Source organism: Semicossyphus pulcher, unplaced genomic scaffold, assembly GCF_022749685.1.
Source record: "Semicossyphus pulcher isolate SPU_LCO1_2020_fin unplaced genomic scaffold, fSemPul1.0.p SCAF_24, whole genome shotgun sequence".
Taxonomy (NCBI): domain Eukaryota; kingdom Metazoa; phylum Chordata; class Actinopteri; order Labriformes; family Labridae; genus Semicossyphus; species Semicossyphus pulcher.
Window position 1 is genome coordinate 7,618,619 of NW_027211698.1, and position 27,925 is coordinate 7,646,543.

General features: G+C 44.6%; 2 protein-coding genes across 6 annotated transcripts in view; both read left to right on the forward strand.

Annotated features, from left to right (window-relative positions):
* The window catches only part of nbeal1 (neurobeachin-like 1), a 50,777-nt gene extending 46,866 nt beyond the window's left edge, over positions 1-3,911 (forward strand). For 4 of the 5 annotated variants that reach the window (XM_069675028.1, XM_069675030.1, XM_069675029.1 and 1 more), the window contains 2 exons: positions 50-185; positions 1,089-3,911. In XM_069675028.1, coding sequence (XP_069531129.1) covers positions 50-185; positions 1,089-1,163 — 211 coding nt within the window. In that variant the 3' untranslated portion in view covers positions 1,164-3,911. Of the gene's footprint in view, positions 1-49; positions 956-1,088 lie in introns of those variants that run through there. The other variant, XM_069675027.1, reaches the window with a different exon arrangement.
* Positions 3,912-9,375: 5,464 nt separating this feature from the next.
* Positions 9,376-27,746, forward strand: trak2 (trafficking protein, kinesin binding 2). Its single transcript, XM_069675234.1, has 17 exons — positions 9,376-9,450; positions 12,802-12,986; positions 14,651-14,836; positions 17,664-17,723; positions 19,057-19,133; positions 19,230-19,346; positions 19,558-19,776; positions 19,989-20,067; positions 20,150-20,280; positions 21,731-21,805; positions 22,090-22,227; positions 23,389-23,468; positions 23,602-23,742; positions 23,830-24,128; positions 24,219-24,749; positions 24,837-24,936; positions 25,060-27,746. The coding sequence occupies exons 2-17, from the start codon at positions 12,932-12,934 to the stop codon at positions 25,853-25,855; spliced, it is 3,084 nt and encodes a 1,027-aa protein (XP_069531335.1). The 5' UTR covers positions 9,376-9,450; positions 12,802-12,931; the 3' UTR covers positions 25,856-27,746.
* The last annotated feature ends 179 nt before the right edge of the window (positions 27,747-27,925 follow it).

The following is a 27,925-nucleotide window of genomic DNA, read 5'->3' on the forward strand; positions in this document are numbered from 1 at the left end:
TGTCCAGTGTTGTTAGATTAATGTTATTAAGAATGTCCCCTCTCCGCAGTCTGTCTCTGAGCACGGAGCCCATGGCCATGCGAGTGCCGGTGCGCTGCGTCTCGGTCACGAAGGAGCAGAGCCACGTCCTGGTGGGCCTCGAGGACGGCAAGCTGATCATCGTGGGCGTGGGCAAGCCGGCGGAGGTAAAGAACTCACTGAGGAACTACATCGCTCAGAGCCTGGAGGGATCGCCGCTCATGGCCTCCCCTCTGCTGGCGCCGCTTCGAGCTCGCTCGCCGACCCGCCTGCTGCACCAGCGCGACCAGCTGGTGTTCGCCCCCTCCTCCAGCTCCCTTAAACCCTAAATGGCCCGCCTCCCGCTTTCATCAGATAAACCTGCTGCGCACGTCACTCGTGTTGCAATGGTCAAAGTCCTCAAAGACCTTTTTGCATCACAGTCACCTCTCCTTCTCAGGGATGGTTGTCGCCCCCCACAGTCACACATTTGGCTTCACCCCCACCTGAAAACGCACACTTACACGGACAGATTGAACACATTCCTTCAGCGCACAGCTGAGCAGACGACTGTGATACGAAAACAACTCGTGCTTACCTCATTCTGTTTTTCACAACATTTGGCACATGTGCAATATTTGACTTGATTTGGCCGTTGACCTGGGATAAACTCCATCCCCTGCTGTTTACCTGAAGTGTCATTATGTTCCGTGTCTGAGTGTACTCTACCAATATAACAAATATGCTGTGAAACAAACGTATTAACGCTTCTGCAAACAAAGCCATACTAACGATGTAGCTGCGATCTAATAATGCAAACTAATAACCCCGCGCCAAGGTAGACTTTAATGTTTTCTAATGTAAATAAAAGTTAGCGTAGATGTCGGAGGATTTCACAGGTAGAAGAGTTGAATCATTCTCACCTTTTTTCCGTTCAGATCGAATGAATCACAAAAGCTCCAATTATCTAATCACTCATGAATCATATCCCTCCTTTTTTTCCCCCCCTCGTTTCCTTTGACTTCACGCTTTTCTTTTGCCTCCTCTCCCCCCGCCTCTCCTTCCTCCTCCTCTTCCTCGACTCTCCTCAGATCACACGGAAGCTGTGGGGCTCCAGGAGGGGACTGACGCAGATCTCCTCGGGGGAGACCGTGTACAACACCTAGCTGATCCCATCTGACCCGCCTCCCCTCCCCTTCATCCCACATTCCCGTCGCCTCCATACCTGTCAATCACCGATTTGAGAAATATCCTCTCCACAGCTACATGTTCTGCGGTGCTTGAACCACTAAGCATCACAAAGTCTGCACGTTTGTGTCTGTCGTGTGCGTGTTCCTGCTTTGGATTGACCTTTTAAAGCGCCGGCGCTGTGGTTCAAATCCAGAAGCAGCACCATCAGCACAGCTACACCACTACCGAGCACCCTCTGCAAGTCATTTTTACATCACAGTCAGCTTAACGTCTCGGTGTGTTCTCAGACCTGATCAGCTTAAACCTGACGGGATCGGTCAGCTAACTGCTCTCCAGTATGTTTGTGTGTTTGTGTCTAAAAGTATAGTTTCAAGTGGCCTTTTTGCCCCCCTTAGTTTGCCTTCGACGCAGACAGGCGGGCCTGCGCCCTGAAGGTCGCCTCAAAGCTGCCACTCAGCAGCCTTATGCAGTAAGACAGCTCCATCACTCACAAGACCAAACTCTCTGCCTTTCCTGTGCGTTTTATACGTGTGTGTGTACGTTTGTGTGTGATTTGATTTGTTTTTTATGGATTTCTTTGTGTGTTTTTGTCAGATTTATGCATGTGCCAAGCGACTTGGCATCAGTTCGTACGCATGGCTCATTCTGAGATGAGGTAGCAGACGCGGTGATGGAGAACTTTTTACACGTGAATACAGTTTTGTTTTAGAAACATCTTACACACAGCAGATGATCGCATCTGTAGCAGCTGGCGTAGGGATGCACGATGTTATCGGCACGTTATCAGTATCCGCCAATAAAACAGCGCTTTAATTCCGCCTAAATGCTCGATGATTCCCTCAAGAAGATTAACATGATGCACGAGTGTGCGTGCCAACTGCCTGCGCAAAGTAATCAACAATATACAAATAAAGACTAAAAAGTCACGAGCCGATGAATAGAAGTTAAACAACTTTCACAACTCTTAACTAGCTAACAGTTAGCTCACATTCATCGCCATTTTACCGGACTTAACAACGTCAAACACGCCGAAAATACACTCGAGGCCAAAGCCGACGCTAACAGTGTAACATCAGTGCAAAACTAACAAACACATTCATGGACGCACACACGATAACAACAAGAGTCCGTCGGCGATCGCTGACGTCTCCGTAGTAGGTGCAGTAAACAAGTCCGGGCATGTCTCCCTCACTCGCCAGGAGGGATGCTGCATTCAGGTGCGCTTAGAAATGTGACCATTTGTACAACGCCTCTTCCCTGAAGCGTGAAGAAGGGTGCAAGATCTCTGCGGTATGGCAGTTTTTGGCCACGACAATAAGAGTAGGCGTGATATCAATTCCACTACAGAGGAGACTTGATGTTCTCTACAATTAGGCGGGGGAAAAAATGTGCCTAATATATCGGTATAAAAAACAGCAATTGGCAAAAATGGTTGGAAAATATCAGCAAAAACTCCATAATCGTGCATCCCTAATCTGGCTTTTTATTTAAGATGTAGTTTGTTGAATATTTTCACTACAGGAGCAACACTACAGAAGCTTCCACAAAGCAGTAAAGAAAAGAAGTTTTTAAGTTACTTGAATCCATATTTATTTGTATGTAAAAGTAGCAGTTTTTTAACTCAGACACAATATATTTAAATCTGTTCCGACTGTTCAGACACCTGTAAAAGAAGGAGAAATAATCCTCAAGGGCTTTATGAGATGTCAGTGTTAACAGCAATACAGCTCCGCCGCCGGGCGGCTGTCGATGCTTCCTTCCTGTCCTTCTGTAAGCCATGCCTCTTATCTCCAGTCTTCCTATAGCTTAACTAGCACAGCTCCCTCCTCCCTCTAATGCAGTTAGCTCTCATCGTCATCCTTTCGTGCATCTCATTCTCCTTCCTGCTCATCGACTGATTTTAAGAGATTTACGGGGCATCAGAACGGCCGCACGCCTCGTGTCCGTCTTCGCTCATGTGTGAATGTAAAAAAGGAAACGCAGTATGAAGCTCCTGTGGATGAGCGTGTGGTTTATATTTTTGCACCATACCTGCGTGTGTGATTGTGTGTGCGTGGTATTTTTTATAGCCAAATTCTTGATTTGATCGTACGTTTCTGATTCTGTGAACCGAGAAGCCCTTGATTATTTTGGCATTGGACGCACGGTTGCTCTAATGGTTCCCCTTTCTTTTAATGTGATTTTGTAATTAGTTTTTATTTAAAATGTCACAGCAAAGTGGAGCGCAACGACCAATCTGTGTCCTTCTTTACGAGATTTCTGTACAAAATGCAGCTTTTTTTTCTTTTTTCGTTCATCCAGACAAAAGACCACTGTTTGAGTTTCACGACTGCAACAAACGGAGTGCCTTTATCCCAGTGTGGTGTTAACATAGAGCTAGGTTTATTCTCTCATTTCTGACGCTAATGTACTCGACTTTAAATCAAATGAAAGCAGCATTCCAGAAAAAACTCCACCGGTTCAAGAGGAGCCGAGAATATAGGACTGTCTTAGCAACATTCTCTGTGACTGTCACCAAATGGATGTGTGTATATCTGTGATTATTTATGAATACGGTATATAATGTACAGCATGATTTTTATTTCAGCGTATTTGAAAATGTACTTTTGCACTTTCCAGGTACTAAATTGTAACAAATTGTTTTAACTTGGCTCCCTAATCTGTACAAACTGCTTTGTATACACAAGTGGAAACCGATCATTAAAGTCTTGTCTAAATTTACATTTGCATGTTGTGTCTTTACCGTAAAACACCTAAAAGAAGAACGAAGAGTGGCCTGGAAAAAGGTAAATTTCTTCTGCTTACAGTTGTAAAAACACACACAAACACGGATGCATCATGCCAGGTTTTATTCAAGGACACACAGACAGATGCAGAATCAATACCGCCACACACTCATGTTGTGTTTCTTTATGGTTTTCATGCAACGATGGGGTATGAGCAGATGGACGCTCTCTTCAGTTCACAGTCGACTGCCGTCCACCAGCTCTGATCTGCAGGAAGTGGTAGGGAAAAGACGCATTAGCTCACATCTAATACATATATAATTGTGTCAAAGGGACAGAACAAAGGAGTCGTATCTTGGGGGATTTCCAGGTTCGTGCCACAGGGCGGGTTAATATTTTGATATCTTATCAATTTTCTGTGACACAGTCGGACTTAATTGCGCCTATCTGATCTATAACCCTTTCATTAAAAGTGCAACGTAAGCAATATTGTTTAATGTGTAACACAATCGTTTGATAAAGGATACATGGAAGCACAGACTAGTAAGTGTTCCATTAAGTCAGCTAAATTAACAGATAAATGTTATTGCTGTAACATTAGTGCCATGAGATATTGGTCATACCAGGGGGGGTATAATACGAAGCAGGGTTATCGTTATAACTTCAGGGTTAACTCCGGGTATCAGTACTACGAAGGTGGTTCACTTCTTACCGGGGTAGATCACCATGGTAACTTATGCTGAGTACCTAACCTGCTCCAGAGCGGGTTATGTTCGAGATAAGACATCCGGTGTGTCGATTCAGGAGCTTTGAGAGCTGATCGTGAAAGCGTTGGTTCTTACCGATCTTGAACATCTCCACACAAACAGGTTTGTCAGTGTGAATGTTTGGGTGACCCGGCATCCAGTCGCTGTAACTCCACTCTGACCCGTCAACCCACGATGCCTTCTGGTTCTGAGTTGGGCAAAACCAACACATATACAGTATATCAAAAAACTGCAACATATATAAACTTGAAAATATTCTTATTACAAGTGACAGGTAACATAAATAGCAAAAGAAGCACTATAAAACTCTGGACTCTTACTAAAGTATTATGGAAAAATAAGAACTCATGTTTATCGGCAGTGTACTTGAAGTACAGGAACAGATTGAACAGCAAAAGTTCATAGGTCAATGCTCTACCAAGGTAAGGATAACATTATCTGTCCTTTTGATACCATATCTGATCAAACTCTCCTTGGCCTCAATGCTGTGCCACAGTACAGCACTAAACTGCTGGCGTCACAGTCCGTTAGCACGTTCAGAAAAACAGTTGGGTGAATAGTTCATTCTGTCTTTCTAATGGCACTCTTAAAAGAGAATACACTATAGATTAACTTTTAAAGGTTGGAGAAAGCGCCTGGGATTTGGTGTTGATAGAATGGTTTCATTACCACAGCAGAAAAACATTGGTCACTGTTGACAAGAGGAACTTGCCTTGACCATGCCTCCCAGCCAGGTCAGCTTTGGGTTGCTCTCGCCACCCTTGGTCACCAGGGAGACCAGGCGAGAATGCAGATCGCCATTTGTTATGGATGCAAGCTCAGCATTTGGCGCAAGAGCTCTGCATAAGTCCTGGGACAAAGGACAAAGAAAAGAGAGAATTATTTTGTAGAGCCAGAGAGTCATAACTCAAGGATCAGGGTTAAGGTTGGGGAGGTGAAACAAAACAGAACTGGTGACATTTGCTCACCAATGACAGTTAGTAATGTGGCTAACCTGTGCATCTTGAAAGGCCAGTGGCGTGGGGTTGAACTCATAGCAGTTTCCATTGATGACCTCCCCTTTACATGCTACTGCCTGTGTTTGGACCCTGGAGGTGGAGGGTTCAGTCCCCTGTCTAAAGCCCTCTGGGATTGTACGAATGGGCTCAGTTCCCTGTCTGAAACCATCTGGGATAGACATGACGGGTTCGGCTCCCTGCCTTAAGCTCTCTGGGATGGGAAGTGATGGTTCTGTTCCTTGTCTAAAGCCCTCTGGGATGTTACGAACAGGTTCGGTTCCCTGTCTAAAACCATCTGGGAGCGACTTGCTGGGTTCGGTTCCCTGTCTAAAACCATCTGGGAGCGACTTGCTGGGTTCGGTTCCCTGTCTAAAACCATGTGGGATTGACTTGCTGGGTTCGGTTCCCTGTCTAAAACCATCTGGGAGTGACTTGCTGGGTTCGGTTCCCTGTCTAAAACCATCTGGGAGTGACTTGCTGGGTTCGGTTCCCTGTCTGAAACCATCTGGGAGTGACTTGCTGGGTTCGGTTCCCTGTCTAAAACCATCTGGGAGTGACTTGCTGGGCTCGGTTCCCTGTCTAAAACCATCTGGGAGTGACTTGCTGGGTTCGGTTCCCTGTCTAAAACCATCTGGGAGTGACTTGCTGGGTTCGGTTCCCTGTCTAAAACCATCTGGGAGTGACTTGCTGGGTTCGGTTCCCTGTCTAAAACCATCTGGGAGTGACTTGCTGGGTTCGGTTCCCTGTCTAAAACCATCTGGGAGTGACTTGCTGGGTTCGGTTCCCTGTCTAAAACCATGTGGGATTGACTTGCTGGGTTCGGTTCCCTGTCTAAAACCATCTGGGAGTGACTTGCTGGGTTCGGTTCCCTGTCTGAAACCATCTGGGAGCGACTTGATGGGCTCGGTTCCCTGCCTGAAACCTTCTGGGAGCAACTTGATGGGCTCGGTTCCCTGCCTGAAACCTTCTGGGATCGACTTGATGAGCTCGGTTCCCTGCCTGAAACCATCAGGAAGACGAGGAGCAGAAGGTTCCTCCACCCGGACCCAACCACCACCATTCCTCTGGGCTGGAACATCAGCAGGGACTGAAAGACAGATGGCCTTTAGGTTACAGAGGCTTGACAAGAAGACCAAAACTCTAGCGCCATGCTAGCAGCTATGTGAGGCTGTAATTTTGCCTAATGTTCACATTAGCGTGCAAATATGCTCACAGTGAGAGTTCATGCTTACATGCAAATGTTTGTTCATTAATGTTCACCATCTTACTTTTACATGCTAGCATGCTAACATCATTGGAATGTCATTATTGGGAGAAATTGAATGTCTAATGTGATGATGGTGCTCGCTAATGATTCTTGGTCATATTTTGTGAATTGAAACTGATAGTAATGGAGACAATTTCTACAAATTGTGACAATTTTTGGCGTCCTCACCCTCCTCAGAGATCTGGTGTCTTCTCTTCATCTCTCCAAATCCATTTCCCTGAGAAGGACGGATGAAATCTAGAAGAGGAAAACGAAATGCTTTGACGCAATTCACTCAAATGGATACCTACATCTGTGTACCACCATTTAATAAGCCGCTCAGAAGAAACAAATAACCTCAAAGGAACCCAAATTGATTCAAGTAAGTTCTTAATTGGCGTTAGTTATATTCTTACCCACTCTCCTTTCCATCTCACTGATGTAATCCTGCACTAGGCCGGTTTTGAGGTTAACGATGAATCTCCTGGAGGGCTCGGTTCCTTGTCGGAAGTCGTCGGGAACGGGCTTACGGATGTCGGAGTGTTCAGTGCCCTGTCGGAAGCCATCAGGCAGCCGGTAGGTTAAAGATGTCTTCTGCAAACTTTTAGGGCCTGCGAGAGGGGCAGCCTGGAGGCCTGGGAAGAGATCGGTGTTTATTTATAGAAAAATTCACTTGACAGAAACAGAAGCCTTTTATATCAATTATTAACCATTGAGCCAGGATGATATGTAGGGCGACGTTTTTCGGTTACAGTGTCATCAATCAACGGTCAAAGTCTAATTTCTGTACAGATCAGTTGCTCTGATAACACTGCTGTTTCTCCACAATTAACACGACTGCTGCCAAGGAAATCAAGCCACAATTGGTTATGACGTTGACATTGATTGAATAGGTAACTAGTATTAAATAGTGAAATAAACTTGCTCTCAAATGTACGCTTCATTTGTAAGGTGAAGCTCGTGCTTTTTGCGTTTAATTGACAAGTAAATTCAATACGTCGATAGATTAAAAAAATGTAGTTTTGTCAACAAGAAACACATTTTGTTTTCCGGATAAAAAACATCAATCAATAGAAGTTAAGTATTGCGATAAAGTGTTGAATAAAAATATCAAAAATGAAACATTAAGAGATCTTACCTGACAGAGTCAGGAGCAGCAGCACTAGCTTGAGCATCCTGTAAACACCAGAATAAACAGAGTCAAAGTCGCCTTATTTGTGTCAGAGCTGCTGTGTGTTTCTCTCCCTGCGCTCTATAGGAGACTGTACATCTAGAGCAAGTTGCACTGTATAGAAGGTGTGTCGTTTTGTGCGTTGCTTACCTGAGATGGCACCAATGAACACTGAGCCACTCTGGAACAAAAGGCTGCCCATTAATATGTCACTGTCACGGCCATAAAGCCATAATGAGATTATTGATTAATTTGATTAAAGTATTCGATGCACTTTGCCCTCAGGTCTAGCCTGATAAAGGTTAAAACAGCAGCTAATAAACTCAGTTGACCTCTGACTGATGTGAAGAAGTCATCATACAAGTTGGCCAGCTTTCCTTTGACATGCCATACTGCACACATCCTTTTTTTCCAGGTCTTGTACATACGGTGGAGGTTAATGGCCGTTGCCAGAGATTGGGGATGACAACACATGAACGCATGTTTGACTGTAGTGGTCACCAAAGGTTTGTTTGAGCCTGGGTGAAAAGGAATTTTTACTTAATATTACTGGAATATATGAATGCAATTTCCAGAATTATGACCTTAAAGTCTAGAGTAAAGATAACACATTTTGCCGTATGGATTTTCATGAAAGCTCAGATGAACCGTATATCTCTGGCTCCACCTGGTGTCTTTGCAGTAACATACCCCCTGATGATGGAATAAACATGAATAGGTTGTGGTTGTATTTGCCAGTACATAACTATTTCATCAACCGTTAATATCATGACTAAATGTTTTTAAATATTTTAAGGGTTCAAGGTGGTGTTTGGCATCGTATTTATTTTTTCTTCCATCCATTTGTCAGGAGAGAAGAATCCAAACAGTGACCTTTATTAAGCAACACTTTGGAGTTTCGGTTTTAATGCTCAGTTACGCGGCGGGGCGGTTACTCTGCTGAACGCTGCTATAGTGGGAAAGGTTCTTATAACACTCTATCGGCTAACGCTGTGACACAAAACAAGCATACGAACTCACTGACATCCGAGTTGGCAAACTTCCGCCAGCACGTGTACAAGCAGTACAAGCGCAGTTCATTTTCTATTAGTTTTCTATTAGTTTTTTTTTGTTTTATTTGTAGATATATTTGGTAGAACTCTATGTTTCCCACGTAAAGTTGTGACAAAGCTTTTATTTTGAAATCTTGACCGGATGTCGTCTTCCATGCCTACTCTGACGTCGTTTTCCCTGTCCGGAAATACATGCTTGCTCCCTTCCCCGCTATTGTTTGTTAGAGGTTTTGTTGAAGCGTTTGACAGACACCGTGTGCTGCACTGGAATTGCCCATGTTGTGGATTTACATTGACATAGGGTAAGTTATACGATAATTAACATCTTCTTTAATAGCTTAAACGCTTCAATGCTCCCCGCGTGAGGGATGCTGCCAGTTTGAGCTCGCGCTGGCATTGTTAGCCAACGGAATGTAAAGCAACAGTGAAGCTGTCATCATCGCCCAGCATAGGAAAACATGTGAAACATTACGTGAGCTAATGCTAAATAACCTTGTGAATATAATATAATACAACGATATTTTGTAAAATGACAAACAATTGACTCACACACTGATATGTGACGTTAGTTATAGCGCATGTAAAGGTACATGTTAGCTGGCCTTCTGCACATTTCTGTTTAATGGTTAGCTAACATAACGTAACACAATTTAATATCATCAGTTGCTCGCGTTTCCATTCATCCAATCTGGCAGCCTGTATACCTAACTATTAAAATGATGAATAGTAAATGTAGCTAATTGCTATTTTTATTGTTAACCATAAAGCTTGCCCCGTCTGCTCGTCTGTTTGCTATAAAGCGTTACCCAGCGAGCGACAAATAAACAACATTATACATATATCTATATAAACCTATTCTGTAAAATCATCATTATTGAACCAGAAGACATTTTAGATAAACATGTAGACATCTTGTAAATTCGGCACGTGAACTGTCTACGAAGAGGCACAGGATAACTGTAAAACCTCAAATTATAGATTTCCCACAGGGCACCAGGGTGGATTGTGACTCTTTGGGTTCCACGCTAGCAACTTCTGTAATTGTGAAATTGTATCCCCAAAACGTTTATTTTTGTGTATTAAAGTCATGCCGAATTGAAGATTACTTCCTGAGGATTAATTGAGATGTTTTAAATAGTGTTATATTATTTGTACGTGTATTGAGAAATCAATAATCTTTTAAATATAGATTTTTCAAACGGAGATTTGAAAGTGACGCATACGGATGTTCGATGTTATGGACATGAGCAGCATTAAACTGCACTGTTTGACTCTCTTAGGTGAGCCATGGCAAGGAATGTCTTCTGATGTTACAGACATACATTTTTGGTGATGCATTTAATGTCATTGGGTACAGTCAGCAGCACATGCTGTTTCCACTGTCCTATTTCTTTTGAAGCAAGCCCTCAGACTCTGTCCAGCTTGTCTAATCTAAGATGGGCTGAGTGCAGATGCTGTGATGCAGCGCAAATTAAGAAGGTGGAGCCATATAAATAAGTGGCAAATGAAAACAAATCAAAGCCAAGGACATCTTCCCACACTTTGAGGTATTCAGGTTAGAGGGAAATGATCTCATAGTTCCTGGCTTTGTGTTTGATCTTAGCACCAGAATACAGTTTTTACATGCTGACATTTCTACAGCTGCACTTGTTGTATGTCACCCTGGATGAGGGCATTAACTAAAGGCTTAGATCCGTCATGAAGTCTGCAAAAAGCTGATGTAAGCAGACAAAGCCTTTGGGACAGCTGTGACAGACTAGCCTTGTGTGTAATGCTGCTGTGTTATCTGCCCCAGTTACTGTCAGGAGTGCTAACATGCTGTTGTGCTGTCTTTTTACACCTTTTATAATGTGCAATAATCTACGTTAAGTGGTGGTTTCCAAAACGCGGTCAGGATTCTGTCAGGCTTTTTCAAGCCAAAAGAAAATCGTGTTTATTTTGTTTAACCTTGTCAGGAAGTTGAAGGACACCGGGGACTAGAAGTCCAGCTTCGACAAATCAGAGGAACAAGTAGCTGTCTGGCGATGACTTATTCTAGATGACTCACAGGCACTTGGTCAACAACATCCTTGGCATTTTGAATCAGGGGAAAAGAAGACGCTTGAAGCTGAAGGATGCTGCTACGATGAGCATGAATATAACAGATGCAGAAATTCTCTTCCTGCTTCAAACTGATGTCAGCAGCTATTAGATCCAGCCCTGATGTGAATTGGACTATTATAATTCCAATATCGGTCAGCCAATGCCAGAGGTATTAATGGTCAGGCCTCTTATTGTAAAATCCACATTCAAGCTGTAGCATTGCGTGCATTAAAGTAATCTCCTGCGTGGAGCGAACAGCCTCAGCATTAGTGTTATGTAAGCAGCAGAGGATGAAAGTTGCCCAAGGACTGTCTCTCTACAGGCATGCACACATAAACCCACACACACACACATTAATATGCATATGATATGTCTGCATGCACAGGCTTAGCGGTGAGGTCAGTGATGCAGATGGCACTGGGGTTGTTTGGATGTAAGACCTTGCTCTGTATTCTCTCTGTAATGAAGCGCTACATTACTTTATAATAAAAGTAGCTAAAGGAACACTGCAGATTTTACACATCAGGATCAGCTTCCTAGTCATGTGACGTCCGGTAATCAGCCTATGGGAACAGCTGTGTTTTGTGAGTACATAAACCCGATGATGTCATCAAGGTTGTCTTGGATACGGCATGGAGACTTACAAACTTAAGTGTGGAGTAAGAAGGATGTGTGTGTTCATCAGGCAAGCAGCATCCAAAAAAAGATGCTATCACATTGCATTCTGGGAGTTGTAGGATTAAGTGTAATTGGGGTATTAATGATAATAATATACGAGCCTCTTCAGCTTTGATTTTGAGCGTTCTCTTTTAAATCTGTGCCCGTGAGGCCTCCCAACTTTAAGGAAGTTTATGCAGTTCCTCTTTATTAAATGTTTCCAGAAGCAGCAGATTACAATGAGCGGAAACTTGGCACGGCTGACACGCAAAAGTGAAACTGACAGTATCATACCGCTCAGGAGCTGTGACCTTGTCCGCACGGGTCATTTTCCCAAATCTCTACTCCGCCCTTTAAGAGAGGGCTTCCTGTCTCCTTCCTCCAGAGATAGGCAACAGGATGTAGGAGGAGCTCTGTATCACCCCTCGGGCCTCCCTTAAGACAGTGTGGAACACATAAAGGAACCTGCATAAGACTTATAGCCGCTAGCCTCTTTTTGCTAGCCTATAAATTTACTGTGAATTCTTAAGGCATGACTCAAGGATGCCTTTTTTTATCACATGCTACAAATGTGTAGCTTCTTGAGATTTAAAGGCTGGACATGTCAGATAATAAGCTAACAGTAACCGTCCAGCAAACACTGTGGGATGGATGTTTATTCATCTGGCTCCAAATAGCATCAACCAAGTGGGAAGTAGGCAAGCGGAAGGGCAACAGAAGGAAATGATGAGTGTTGCCAGCAGCCCGGAGTCAGAGCTGCTCTCTGCACACACGCTGATGATTGGCAACAAAGCTAACCCACCCCTGAACTGATATTAGCTGAAGGTGTTCCTTTAATTGGCTTGTAAACATGACCAAAGTCAATAAGAAATGATGATTGACTGATTGCTTATTTAACACTTCTCTCCTCACAGGTAAAGGTGTGTGTGGGCACCACCCATCAGCGCAGGAACAGGATGTGATGGCACAACGATAGCCCTTTTCTGTCCAGCTTTGTGTTTGCGAGCGGGGACCCGCCCTCCCCTCCCGCTCCGAGGACAGGACATGTACGAGGCCAAACCCCGGGCGGTGGAGAAGAAGGAGTCCAGCACTGAGACAGGTAGTGTGTTGATGCTGGCGTCATAATTTATCAGTGATATACCTCTACTGTACATTTGAGATGATGCTAGGCCAATGTCACACTGCCCTGTTGTACAGTATGCTCTCCCTGTAGGCCTGATGCTATACTTAGCCCCATCTGTCCCAGTAAACCACATATCTGCTCAAGTGGAAGGACATTGCCTTGCACAGTGTCTGAGCCAAGATTACACACAACATACATATTTAAATGCTTTCACAGAGCGCATCCACAGCAGTCTGACATTCAGCATATCACCAGGCCTGCACGGGTTTACAAAATAAAAGCGTCCGTTATTATCCTTTCCTTAATTTTCCTTAGGTTTCATTGTTTTTGAATATTTTGAAGGTAATCTCTCACACAGCTTAACAGCCTAAGCACCTTCTTTTGTGTTTAAAACTGCTCCATTTACGATGTCTCTGAACCTTCTTGTTTACATCCATAGACTGTATAAAAAGATGGCCGACATGACAGCTCCCTAAAAGTGAAGCCAAACCCTCTCTATCGCCCCGTGCTGGCTGGCTGCAGTACAGCTCATAAAGCCCGCCTCCTCCATGTTAACAGATGGGACATGAGTCAAACTATAAAATCAAAATACACGCCAAATAAATTTTTCTCAAACATGATTTCTGTCATTATAGCTAGTTCGTATCATGCTGATTTACATCCAAGTGTTCATTTGTCTGACAAAATAATTTTTAATGAGTTATTTGATGCTGTAAAAAGGATGATTGACAGCTTTGTCGACAAATACGGCTCCTGCAGCCGATCTATTCCAGATTAGCAGAGTAGTGGAGGAACAGTGAGAGGAAATGTATCTAAAACAATCACTGAAGTTTCCATATCTGTAAACGTCTGCTTCAGACCAACACAAGAAGCTGCTCTGCCGATCTCTACTGCGCAGACTCCGCCTCCAAATGATGTCACCATCACAAGATGGCAGCGCCTATCACGGGGGGTATTTTGGCTTGTACAAGAGTATATGGAGACGTGTCATCCATCTATATATAGTCATTAGCCCTTTTTACACTGCCATTTCAAGGCGGGAGTATTACACCTCTGTTAAGTACGGTCTTCTATGTAGAATGGTGGACTGTAGTCGTTCTGCCTCTGAGCCAGCATCAGAGGCATAACAGAGGCGTAACAGAGTCTGTGTAAACTGCAGAGCCGGCAGGGCTGAACAGCACCGTGTGTGTGTATTTGAAGTTTGTTTACACCTCATGCACGTCTTGCTTCCGCAACGCTGGAACGCTATGTAAAAACAAACACTGGGGCGGCTTTATGCCGGCTTTGCTTGGTCCAATGTAAAATGACAAAGGTGGCACGAGGACGGAGCTTCGTATTGTTAACATCCCACAGCCCATAAAGCAACCAAATATTGATGAATCCTTCTTATTACAGCCTCTGTGCTCTTATTTTGGGTGTTCATAGCGTAGTTTGTTGCTGTCCTGCAAGACAAGCAAAGGTGGAAATGACAGGCTGAAACAGCCTGCAGTTTCTGGGCCATGAACTATGTAAACTGACCGTGCTGGTGGATAGAAATAGGATAGAAAGAGATTATAATAAACCATCTTTCTAGTACAAAAGAATTTATATGAAATAAGCTGGTCCCTTGATTATATATTTTATGCCTTCTTTCCCCGCAGATGAGGGGCTGGGCAGCAGCGGGAGGCACTATGGCTCCGGCTCGCTGGGCTCTAGCTCGGCCTGCTCCGTCTACCTGTCCGACAGCCAGGACTGGGTGGTCTCCCCGAGCTGCTCTCCGGACGAACCCCCCGGCCAGCACAACGCCATCTCCCCTCTGCTGGCTGAGGAGACTTTCCGCTACATGAGTAAGCACTACACTTCTTTTCAATCACTTTAAAAAAAATGCTATCTATTTCTAGCTTTTCTCTTTGAGTCTGCTCTCTTGTGATTGGTCAAGCCGGTGGCGACATCACTGAGCAGATGGTGCGCTTTGTCTCACACGTGAGGGATTCATTTTATACAGCGCACATCCCCTTCAATTAAATTCACAGGGATTTAGCATTGATATTATTTGGCACAGGGTTGTCATTGTGTCGGTCTGTCTAGCGCTGAATGTGTGTGTGTGAGGGAAAGAGAGAGAGAGAGAGAGAGGGACAGACAGTGAGCAAGAGGAATCCGGTGATCCAGCCAGAGTTTAAGTGTGGCTGATTTCAAAGCCAGGGAGTCACGGGACAGAAAGTGATGAGGGCGAGGAGGAGGAGGCGGGGCGGGCAGAGTGAGCTGACAGACGATGAAGACAGCAGAGTGAAGAGAAGAGTCAGATCATGCCGGTGTTAAACATCCGCAATGAGGAGGTTTACGATAACTTCGCAATGGAAGGTGAGAGAAGGAGTTAGTTGTGTGTGTGTGTGTGTGTGTGACCGAGAGAGAGACATGTGAGCCAGTGTGGCTGTCTGCAAGGTCAGGCAGAATGTGAGAGAGGAAAGCGTGTATTCTGTATTTCCTGTGTGTGTGCCTTGAGAGACAGGAAGTGGGACAGTCTGAATGAACACTTGTTTATATTCAAACAAGTTGTGGTATGCAGGAGCGGGATTAACAGCTTACAGACGGGACTTCCTGTCTATGTTCTCTTCTTTTGCATAATTTGCACTGCATATTTCGTCTTTGTGTTTGAGTTCTTTTGTTTCATTTAAAGCATTAAAAGCTTTTGTTTGCATTATTTGCATACGTTGTGTTTAGGTAGTTTTAACTGCACGTGTGAGTAGGGGGTACAGTGAGGGAGTCTCGGTTTCATGTTCCTTCTAGGTGACACATTTGCTCCACTTATGCAGTGATAAATACATGCAGCCTATTAATAGATAGAACCTGGTGCACTTGCAGAGGCCTGGCATGTTGGTATTGCAGTGCCTGCTAGTTGTCTTAAAGCGTGCTTGTATACAGTATACGAAGAGATTTTGATGTATTGAGACACTGTTTAAAAAGCCTTATATTACAATACCATATAATGATACAAAAATCTACAGCATCCTATTTTGTGTCATGTTGTGAAATTGGAAGAGCGAGCTGTCTAATGCTGACACACTTGGCAAAAATGCTGCTTAAACAGCAGAAATGTTATACATGGTTTTGTCAGTGTAAAGCGATGAGTCGGAGAGAACTAAGAGGATCAGCTGATTTGTAATACTTTTCAGTGTTGGACAATCTGACCTCACACAAAGTGTATCCTGCCTGATCCAGGCTTCTTTTATTGGATAGTGATAGCTGTAGATAGTGATAAAAAAAATGCAGGGGGAGAGAGGGAGATTTCACTTCTCCCTCACCGACCAATCAAAATCAAGAAGGGGCGGGGCTTACGCTATCATCTTTGTCAACAACAATGGCGGAGGTGAAGCTAACCCTCTCGTTTTTTCGAGTGTACAGCGTTGCTGCTAATGCCAGGACACGACTCCTTGACGTTTCTTAGTAAAATTTCCTTGAATAAAGTCAAATATTAAGCATACAGAGCAATTTAAAACAGACTTAACGGTCACTACCGAAATGCCGCGAGTCAACTTTCGTAACCTAGCAACAGTTAGCGCTGATGAGAAGCGCTCTGAAATTGAGCTCGTGGGCGCTGCCAGCACAAAAAACGCCGAAGAAGTCGAAAACAGTTTTAAAAACAGTTGTTACAGTGTGCCGTTAAACACATTTTGTGCTTGTAGTTTGTGTAACTACTTTATTAGGCTAAGGTCCATAGTTTTTCAGGCTAAGATTTAATTCCAAATAAAAGTTATATTTTTATAACTCATTGGACTTTGCTTGTGGAACAGTTTATTGCCGCTAGAGTTCAGACATAGTCACAATTCAAAACAACCCAGTCTTGTTTATAACTGCATTTAGAGTTATATCATGCGCTTCTTTATGTAATCTTAGGTAAATCATTATCAAACAGTGACACCACAATCTTCCCAGCAGGTAAAGAGATATGTGTCAGTGTGTGCTGACTCAAGCAAACCTGCCGTTAAACGTACAGTAGCATGAGGGATCATATGCATTGTGTATGCACATATCTGTTTTCCCAGTGTATGACAAAGATAGCTCTGTCGCGCAGAGGGTATTTATAGATGACTGTTGTTGGAGGGGAGTGCAGTGTCCAGATCCAGAGGTCAGAGTGGGCCTCAGATTACTGGACGACTGCTCTCATCCATTAGAGCAGCTGCTTCACTTGAGGCTTTCAAGCACCGCCTTTTACATTTAATTCCTGCTGAAAAGTAGATTGTTTACCATACTTAATCTACATAGGAACAGAAAGATGAGAGAAAAATGTGCAATATTGTGCAAGAACACTGTACAAAAGGCTACATTTCGGTACAATTCTTAGTAGAAGGCAATGTTTCAATGATTAGAGATGCTATTTTCTTTGAACAGGTGGAAGTGGGAGCAGTGCAGCGCTGGTGACACCCACTCAGGTGCTAAAAGCGGACCCAAACTAATTGTTGTGTAGATTCTCTGATTCTCAACAAACTAATGTCTAAATTAATTCAATGTATTGAAGCTTCTGCTTTCCTCCTCAGCTTCTTCTTCTCTGTGTCTTGCCCTCTGAGCCGCCCCTTTTCCTCCTTTCTCTTTCTGTCCCATTCATTTTTACAACAAGCTAATCGCTTGTTCGCCCTTTGAACTCTCCCTTCTTTTCTCTCTCATCCCTCTCACTAGCGTATTTTGCTTTGGAGCCCTCCTCTTATTCCCACCCCGGCTCTCAGAGCCTCTCCAAAGGTATCTTTTTTTCTCTCTACTTCCTTGTTCCGCTCTGCAACTTTCTCATTTAGCTTGCGTGTGGGAGAGGGGCTGTAGTCTGCACTTTAACTTGGACGTGGAAACACTCCACTCCAGCGCCACAGACCTCCTCTTTGCTTATTGCATGTAGATGACGGCAGACAAGGAGTGTGTGTAGTTTAGGTCTGCTGTCTGTCACTATAGACAACTTGTAGTTCTGTAGCACTCGTGTGTGTAGTCTCTTTAGGCTTGTACATGGCTATTGTGGCTTTATTACATTGAGACCACTAGCAACCACATTGCCACTTTGTGGAGCTACATCATTAAATTGTAGTGGTTAAGTAATATGCCATACATACTGTACTATTATACTGTACTACTGCACTATTTCATGACTGCTGATGCCAGAGAGTAATATAAAAATTGATGCTTCACTGTGGTCAAATGTAGCTACAGTTCAAAAGTAGATTTTAAGCAAGTGGCTGCTCCTGTTGTTAGTGGTCAGAATTTCTTATTAGGTAATAAGTAAATGTGGCATGCTAGAGAGTAGTGTCCATTAATTTGGAGTGGTATGGTGGTTGTCTTTTTTTTTTTTTACTGTGAAGGGTTTTATTGTGTGTGAGTGAAGTTCATTGGATGCACATTTTGCATGTGCATGTGTGTGTGTATACTTATGTGTCTCCTGAAATTCTAAGCGTAATCCAAAAGGCAACTGGACTTGGTTAAAGTCCTTGAAGACGTTTCACCTCTCATCCGAAAGGATTTGAACCTTGCTCTCTTCAAAGGAGTGTACTTTGGATGTAGGTGGACAGCTGAGTCCTGACCTGAGGAGCTGGCTCTCCTATGCTGGGCCATGCGTTTGTGGAGGGGTTGTTTTTTTTCCCAGAGGGCCAAAGGACACTCCTTTGAAGACGGTAAGGTTCAAATCCTGGCCAGAGAAGACCACTGGTTTGAAAGAGGTGACAAGAAAGCCATCTATGTTAAGTGTTGAATTCTCTGCTCAAACAGCTGAAATCACACTCAGGATCATGTGAGACCAACACCAGAGGGTGCTAACGAGTCCCGGCGCTATTAGGTAAACAGCCCAGGTTAAGGACTCTCCCCTGATTACACATCTATAGACACAGCGATGACCTACAGAGGCTTACATTTCTAGCTCCGTCCACCAGTCACTTTAGAACTGAAGAAGCCTTTCGGATGAGAGGTGAAACATCTTCAAGAACTTCAACCAAGTCCAGTTGCCTTTTGGATTAAGCTTAGAATTACCATGACCTGCATGACTGAGAACCTTCACAGACACATCTCCTGAAAGTAAAATGTTCTCTCTCACCAGTCCTCGGTGCTGACCGTGTGGAGCAGATGACCAAAACTTACAATGATGTGGAAGTGGTCACGCACCTTTTGGCTGAGGTAGGTGTCCGGTCACTTGTAACAGTTTGTTTTTTATAACAAAGCAGCATCTAATTGGGTGATCGACTCTGAATGCTCTGTGTTCTTATTGGGCAGCGGGACAGAGACTTGGAGCTGGCAGCTCGGATCGGTCAGTCACTCCTGCAGAGGAACCACCTGCTGCAGGAACGCAATGAGGCCCTGGAAGAGCAGCTAGCACAGGCCCTTGACCAGGTACTTAATAGTTCAGTAATTTATGATTGCAGAGAGATTTATGTTCTAGTTACTTTCGAATTAGTAGTATATAATAATGTCATCTGCATATAATCAAACACAGACCCAAAAAAGTAGTGGCCCCAAACTTGAGCCTTGTGGAGCACCATAATCCTTCAAACAGCTCTTTCTCATACAGCCATCTTTCTCTAATATTCTCCCCACTTGCCAGGTTCACCAGGTGCAGCATGACCTCAGTAAGAAGGACGAGTTGCTGCGGATGGTGGCCAGCGCCTCGGAGGAGAGCGAGACCGACTCCAGCGTGTCCACGCCACTGAGGCAGCCTCTGCCGCCGGGGGCGACCACCGCCGCGACGGCACTTAGCCAGCTGGAGTGCCTGCAGAGCAAGCTGCAGGACCTGGAGGAGGAGAACCTTGTGCTGAGGTCTGAGGTAGGTGATGATTCTTCCTCTGCAAAAACAGAAGTGTAAATGCCACAGAATAAGAGGAAGTTGGAGGATTTACCCTTCAGGCTCGTCTTTATGCGCTTATGTAGGCTTATATTGTCATTGCGCTGAAAAATAAGCTCATTAGAGGAGGTCAGAGTATGAGGATAACTGTGAATATGATGTCAGAGGTGCTGACTGGTTCATCATCACTCCAGGCTTGTCAACTGAAAAGAGACACCATCACATATGAGGAGAAGGAGCAGCAGCTAGTGAGCGACTGCGTCAAGGAGCTTCGTGAGTGCACACGCAGTTACACTCTAAAAAAACAGCCTCATGGTGAGTTGGGAAATGTCATTTTTTTGTGTGTTGTTTTCAGGCGAGTCAAACAGCCAGATGGTGTCTCTGACGGATGAACTGTCTCATAAGAACGAGGAGCTGCTCCGACATCAGGAGGAAATCGCTCAGCTGCTCTCCCAGATAGTAGAGCTGCAGCACAGAGTGAAGGAGGTGAGGAAAGAAGCCCGAACTACTGTAACAGATTACCTACTGTATCTACTGGAGGGGCTCACTTGAGTCACATAACTTGGACTAGAGTCGGATTGGAGTGGGGAACTAGATGACTGTAGTCTGGACTGGACGGAATTAAACTTTGACTCGTGGCTTCAGCCAGACTTCAGCTTTTTGACTTGATAACGTCTCTAATTATGAAGATTATAATGTTCTAGAATGTTCAATGGACACTTCGATATGTGGACTGTAGCAGTCAGGGATCGAACCACCAACCTTCCGATTGAGCTGACTCTACCCCTGAGCCCCAGCCGCTGTAGGCTTGGGTATAGTAGTTTAATTGTTTGATGTTTATGTGTTGTAAAATCAGGAATATAAGTCCCACCGGCAAAAAGGGTTTTCTATAGCTACCTATTAATAAAATTGTGTATATGGGTTATGTCAACACTGTTATTACTAGGTATTATTTATAGGTTTACTATTATCGAGTCGAGTTTGCAATCCTGCTAGCTACCAGTGCGGTAGTTGAGCTCAGCCTAATGTAACGTTGATTGTTGTGAGGGTGGCGGCTGCACTTGCGATCACAACGCCGCATGTCCATGACGAAGCTTAAAATACCGTAACACATTAAAACACCTCTCTGTATTTTATACTGGTATGTTAGTCGCACTGATATCGAGGGCGCAGCACACATTTTACATAAAAAAAAAAAAGTATTAAAAGCGAGTCTCATGCACTGAATCTTATGGTAAATAGTTTAATGTTTATTGTTTGTGTTATCGCTCAAGAAGTTCAGAGTTAGTTTTCATCTCCTGCTCCGCTTCTACACAGCCATCGTCGAAAGCATCCTCACTTCATCCATTACGGTCTGGTTCGGCAGTCTCCACACACTCTCCCGGAAGTAATTACAGCGCATCATTAACAGAGCATCCAAAATTACTGGCTCACCCCTACCATCCCTTGAATCACTCCACCGCAAACGGACACTGCGCAGAGCCCGCAAGATCACCTCTGATCCCACTCACCCTGCACACACTATGTCTTCCAGCTACTGCCCTCTGGGAGGCGCTACAGGACAATTGCCTCCAAAACAACCCGCTTCAAAAACAGTTTCATCCCCACTGCAATAAACATTCTGAACTCTGAACGCTGAGGATTAAGCATGGCCCTTATGCATGAAATGTGTTTGTCTGTATGTATATCTATGTTATATGTTTAATGATTTAATGAATCAATCAATCAATCTTATTAAGCTTGACTTGCAAAACAACGAACAGGAAAAATTTTCCATAATCAGTGCACTGGATTGTATTTACACTTTGTACTATAAGAATTGTCCTGCAGTGCTGTTTCATTAGATTCAGGTATAAAGAAGTTAATGTTGTCGCACCTGACATTTGCTTTGGTTATCACAGTGTTTAATTGCTTTTGTTGTGTTTTTTCTATGCAGCTGGCTTTGGAGAAAGAGGAGCTGAGGATCCACCTGCAGGCTTCCAAAGATGCTCAGAGACAGCTCACAGCAGAGGTATGTTTGTTATTGCATGTTGCACATACTGTGGAGTCGCATTATTATTTCTGCTTCATTTACATTGCGGCAAATCCTGTTTTCTTTCAATTGATCTTTTAGCTGATAATTACTTAATTTTGCAAACCTATTAATAGGTTTAGCAGTTTAGTTAAATTAATTGATGCTTTTACAGTCTTAATACTAATTTAAATGCATATTAAAATCTTGCCTTTGCTTGATTAATTTCTGCATACAGAAACAAAGTCATTCAGATAATTACTTGCTGTGTGTGTGTGTTGCAGCTGGACGAGTTGGCAGACCGGAATGCAGAGTGTGTTGAAATGCTCCATGAATCCCAGGAGGAGATCAAAGAGCTTCGCAATAAAAACACTCCCTCCGCCGGGATGCGAAGGCACCTCTCCTACGGCCTCTACCCCATGGTGAGAGAAACACACTCTGAAGTTTAATGTAGCAGCACCGAGAAGGAGGTGGCAGGAGAGCTACTATAGTCGATATAAGCTGGGAGAGTTTGGATAGAGCAGTAACTGTATGGGAAGGACTGTTACTTTTTGGGGTCTTTGTTCAATTATAAGCAGATGGCATCATTATAAAGTCGAGAATTTGTTAATTTCATTAAGAGCTGTTTGACGAGGATTGTGGTGTTCCACAAGGATCAAGTTTAGGGCCGTTACTTTTTTGGGTCTTAGTTCGATTATAAGTTAACGAAAATTATGATGATAAATATTCGTCAACGACCTTTTTTCCAGACGTTGACGAGCCAAAAGAGACAAGACGGGACTTAAAATGTTAGTGGTGGTCTGTCAAAATACAAGCAATGCATTCCTGAAACTGGTTGAATTGATTGAGGGGCGACCCAGCCATACGGGCGGCAGTTTGACAACGACATAACGGCATCCATGTAAAACGGGTTTGGTTTGGGGGAAAAAAGAGCAGATGGACACACTTCATTTATTTAACGCAATGCACTTTAAAGAGGGGGTATTATGCTGTTTCGCATTGTAAGCAAATGTATAATTTTACAGTGTTGGATGTCCAAACTAAACGTGGGTGAAGTATCAAATCTGTAGGTAAAAGTATGTTGGAGTAATCCCCAGGCTTCTTACGCCAGGTTTCACACAGTTTTTTCTACACACTTTGTGACATCACAAAGTGCAGCCTCAGCCGGCTTTGGAGAGCTGGACAGTCAGAAGAAAGTGGGCTTGTAGGGGCGGGGTTTTTTTAACTGTAAATAATGCTCAGCTACTCCACAGGTATCTGAGTAAAATATGAAGCTTGAAATTAGCATGATACCCCCCTTTAAACAAGTACAAGTGTTAAGAGAGTAAAATGTTGCTTTACAGATTTACTTGGTTCAACCTGTCACCTTGATACCAATTTCTGATACCTGTATTAGACTAATTGAATTAAAGAGAGAAAACGCTGTTGTCGTCGAGTTGTCAGTAAAGGGTAAAAATGACTAAAATGTGACTAAAGCTAAGAAATATTTTCATCTCAAGACTAAGACTAAATCTAAAATAGCTGCCAAAAATAACTTGTGTTTAATCACCTTTAAATGTGTATGTTTTTGTGTGTATGTGCAGGACTCTCTGGCAGCAGAGATCGAGGGCACCATGAGGAGAGAGCTGAGCGTTGAGGAGGAGACCGCCTTTGAGGACCAAAGGTCCGAAACCCAAAACTACTCTCCTGAATACGAACTTCCATTCCTACTGCTTCACTAGTCTTTTTGACAGATTATAATTAACCTCATGAACATACCAACCTCGTCTCTGACCTCTGACCTCTTCTTCCTCCAGAGTATCCCAGAAGCGAGTTTTCCAAACAGTCCGCTCCATCAACGCCTCAACATCACGGCCCGCCTCAGCCACCCCGCCGATCCCGGGCTCAGGTCAAAGCTCTCTGGTGATGACTGCGCAGCCTTTCCAGTCCAATCAGGGGTACGTAACAGAAAACACTGACTTCCTGTCTTGCACTTTAACTTAAGTTTGGACCATTCCCACTCAATGAATGTGTCCGTGTTGCAGGGAGGAGGTGCGACTAGGTCAGCCCGGCTGCCCAGGAGGGAACGACCTCACCAGAGCGCTCCACCGCCTGTCCCTGCGGCGGCAGAACTTCCTGTGCGAGCGTCAGTTCTTCCAGGCGGAGCGCGAGAAGAAGCTGCAGGCGCTGGCGGGGGCGGAGGCAGACGGGGAGGGCAGCGGCTACAGCACGCCGATGAGCAGCGTGCTCTCCTCGTTCTCCAACCTGTCGGAGCTCTCCTTCGGCTCCAGCATTTTCAAGACCTTCCTGCCTGAGAAGCTTCAGATCGTCAAACCCATGGAAGGTAAAGTTATCCGTCCAGCTGTGCGTAGACGCGTAGCTGCTCAAAACTTCAGTGACATCACACCGTAACATTCTGTCATTTCCTTTCCAGGCTCACTCACCCTCCATCACTGGCAGCAGCTGGCCAAACCACACCTTGCCACTATTCTCGACCCCCATCCCGGCGTGGTCACCAAGGGTTACTGCCAACTGGCCCAAGATGCCGTCTACCGCCTGTCAGACATGGAGGAAGATGAAGAGGATGAAGAGCTCAGGAGGATCGGTGGCCTGGAAAAGGGGGCAGCAGAGCGGGGAAAGGAAGAGGATGAGGACGAGGATGAAGGCGGGATCACCTTCAAGGTTCACTGTTCGTCGACGCCGGAGGAGAGGAGAGACAGGAAGCACACGGTGTCTCCTCGCCCTGTCCCGCTTCTCCCCCCCACCCTGCCAACATCGCCGGGGATACCAGGCTCTTCCTCCTCGGTCAGAGCAGATCTCTATCTCACACCTGCACCTCAAAGCATTCCAGGAGCCTGTACAGCAGTGGTCCAACCACAGAGTCACATTTGCACCTCAACAACAACAACAACAACAATAACAACAACAACAACAACAACAACAACAACAACAACATCTTCCTCTGGTACAAACTGCTTAGAATATTTTGATAGAAATACTACAACTGAATCCAAATGTTTTTTTCTTATGACCTGATTTGTTGTGTCTTCAGTCCAAAATCCAGGGAAGTGTCAGAGCTCCACCTTCTCCACCTACACCTTCACAACCTGTCGCATCCTGCACCCCAGTGACATCACATCGGTCACCCCAAGGTAACTCCTCCTGTCACAGGATGAAGACAACTTTCTGCTCTGTCTTGAAAAATCAAAGTGAACTTAAAAAAATGGATTGCACAGTAAATGAAACCTCACCTTGTCTCTGTCCTCTTGTTTCAGTTCTCAGTCGTCCATCATGGCCAACACACCCAGCTCCATGAGGACAGGTCCCTGCACCCCCGTGACTCCTTGCAGACTGAGTCTGGGCGACTCCTTCCCCCCTCGGCGCCCCCTTGCGCCCCCGAGCGGCCTCGCCAAGCTGGTCCTTGAGAGGGGCATTTCTGCACAAATCTCCACTGACACCCCGCCTCCCTCCCCTAAACCCGCACCCCGCCAGCCCCTCTTCCGCCTCCTCCCAAGCACACCCCCTAACTCACCCTCCCACTCACCCGCTCCCTCCCCGGTCCCCATGGAGTCTCGCCAGCACGCCGCAGACAATTTCCTTGCCTCGCGACCGGCTGAGCTTTTCCTCCAGGACGTTTACGGGTTGAATCTGGGCCGCGCCCCTCATCCCGACCTTCCGAGCCCTTCCCAGGAAAACCCAGGCCTGGTCCCGTCCCCTAAACCAGGCCGAGTCAGGCCAGACCCTGTCAATGTCGGCTTGGTGGAGAGGCTGCGGCGAATTGGATTCACAAAGGTCCTCCAGGGTGCCGAGTCAGACGCTTCAGCGTCACGCCAGGATTCTGCCACTTTTGTGTCAGCAGGTGGCGGAAGCCTATTGGACGGCTTAAGGCGCAACCAAAGCCTCCCTGCCATGATTGGTGCCCGAGCAGGAAAGTCAACCATTGCCCCGACACTACCTCCTCCTCACCCGACCTCCCTTGCCCTCCCACCACCATCCTGGGGGAACCTCAAAGAACGGCGCCGGCATCTCGGCTCTGTCTCCAATGCCCCATCAAGTTCAACCAAACGCTGAGGGAAGAGATGTAGGGACCGGGAGGGCTTCTTCCTCCTCTCTCCTTTTATCTGCCTTTTGGAGAGATGAGTCAGGGCATCTGGTGGGCGGAACGATCCCTCCTTTTTATGACTTTATTTTAAAGCACAATTGAACTAAACTGACTTTTTTTAGCGACGCCGCAGTGTCTATGTGTAGATGTTTGCTATGATGCTAGTTGTTGAGGCCTTAGTTTTGCCTCTAAGCGGGTTATTCAGCTCTCAATACCTTCTGAGTCATGTATGAATCTTAAGTTTAATTGTTTCCTGTGAGACTCTGGATGCTCTGGTAAAGGTCGAGGAGTTTCGGAAGGGACAACATGTAAGTGGACAAAGGTTTGAGGATGTGGTTGAGGAAAGGAAAAGGAGTTAATAAAGGTATAAAAGGGATCAGTAGGTTTATTCATGACAGAAGAGAGAAAGTGAAAGGCAAGGAGCGACTGAGCATCCAGAGTCTTGCATTCCAAGGGCTTGTTCTGTAGTGGGTTGGAAAAGCTTTAGACTGGAATAACACGGCATCATCTGCAAAGAAGCACACTTTCAGTCAAGAGAAGGGATGCTTTTATTACTTTAAAGACTAGAAGTGCTAGCTGGCTGAACAGCGTCCTGCCAGGCGAACCTTGTAGTGCTATTAACATGCCAGTTTTCATAACGATTATACAGTAGTGAATCATAACAAGGATGTCCGGTGACCGTCCATGCCCCCGTGCCGTGCCCCCTTTTTTTCCCGCCTTTGCAACGCGTGTGCATGACACGTCAAAAGCAACCTCGCCTACAGGTCCCAGCATGCACCTGTGAGCAGACGGGTGGGGTCAAACTGAAGGTAGAAGAAAGAACGGGTCTGTCTTTCCCTTCAGGTCTGAGTGTGTTGTGTGTTTTTAATTGTACGAGGCCTTAAGTAGAAGCCAGCACTGTTATGATTTAAGCTCCTGTAAAGCCATGTTTGTATATATTAGTTGCACTCAGCGGGATCAGTTGAAGATCACTCCTCGGTTGAAGACATTTCACCACGGCCTCTGGCCTTTAAGGGAATTTTTATTTTGCCACTACTATTTTTCAAGCCAGTGGGGCGTTCAGGTTCATTCTATTAGGAAGGAAAAACCATTGACACATAATTTTATTCGCGTATCTCACATGCAAGTTTTTATATGTGGTTGCTTTTGTCTTCTCAAGGACGTATGTGCTTCACACATCGGCCAATAGGGGGAGTATTCATCCTACAAACGACTGTATTAAGTGTTAAGATACAAGGAAGCATTATGCGCAAGCCCTGTGACCTTTTAACCTTTAGTGCTACCATACCTTAACATAAACATTCACCACTCCAACTCTCCCACTCAGCTACTGCACTTTTATTTTTTATCTAACTTTGTTTTACTGAAACTAGTTTGTTTGAAGTACTTTATATCTATTCTAACGTATTAATGAGAACATTTAGCATAACGTGTGCCTGTTCTAACAATGTCCGCTAACATTTTGACATAGGATTTTAATATATGTAGCGCATTAATTTAGCTTCTTGCTTCACACATGTAGAAGGGAACTCAAATCAAGCCAAACATTTATTTAAAAAAGTGGAATACTTTGGTTTACACGTGTATGTGTGATGCATTTTGTGCTATTAGTGATGATTTTTTTATCAAAGGACATGTCAGAATTGGAGAGAAAAGGAAAAAAAAAAGGCGCATCCAGACTGTTCATGATTTCTTGTAGTTGTCATATCAGCTGCTGTCCAGTACAGCAGGAGGTTTCAGGTTTGTCTTTCTTTCCTGTGATTTCTTCGTGCCTCCCCCTCCAAGAACACGATCCTCTGTAAACTATTCATGGCTATTATTCGGTTGCCTCTTTTTTAAAATAAAGCAATGGAAGCAAAACCACTGATTCATCGACTGGTTTGTTATATCTCACACTTGAAGAAAGACCTCGCCCTAAAAATGGCACCGCTTAAAATAAAATAAAAGAACAAGAGTATTGTAACAAAAAAAGTAAGTCTACAGCTAATATTTGCTAATTAGGACCACAGACTGTATAAAAAGATGGACGACATGAAAGC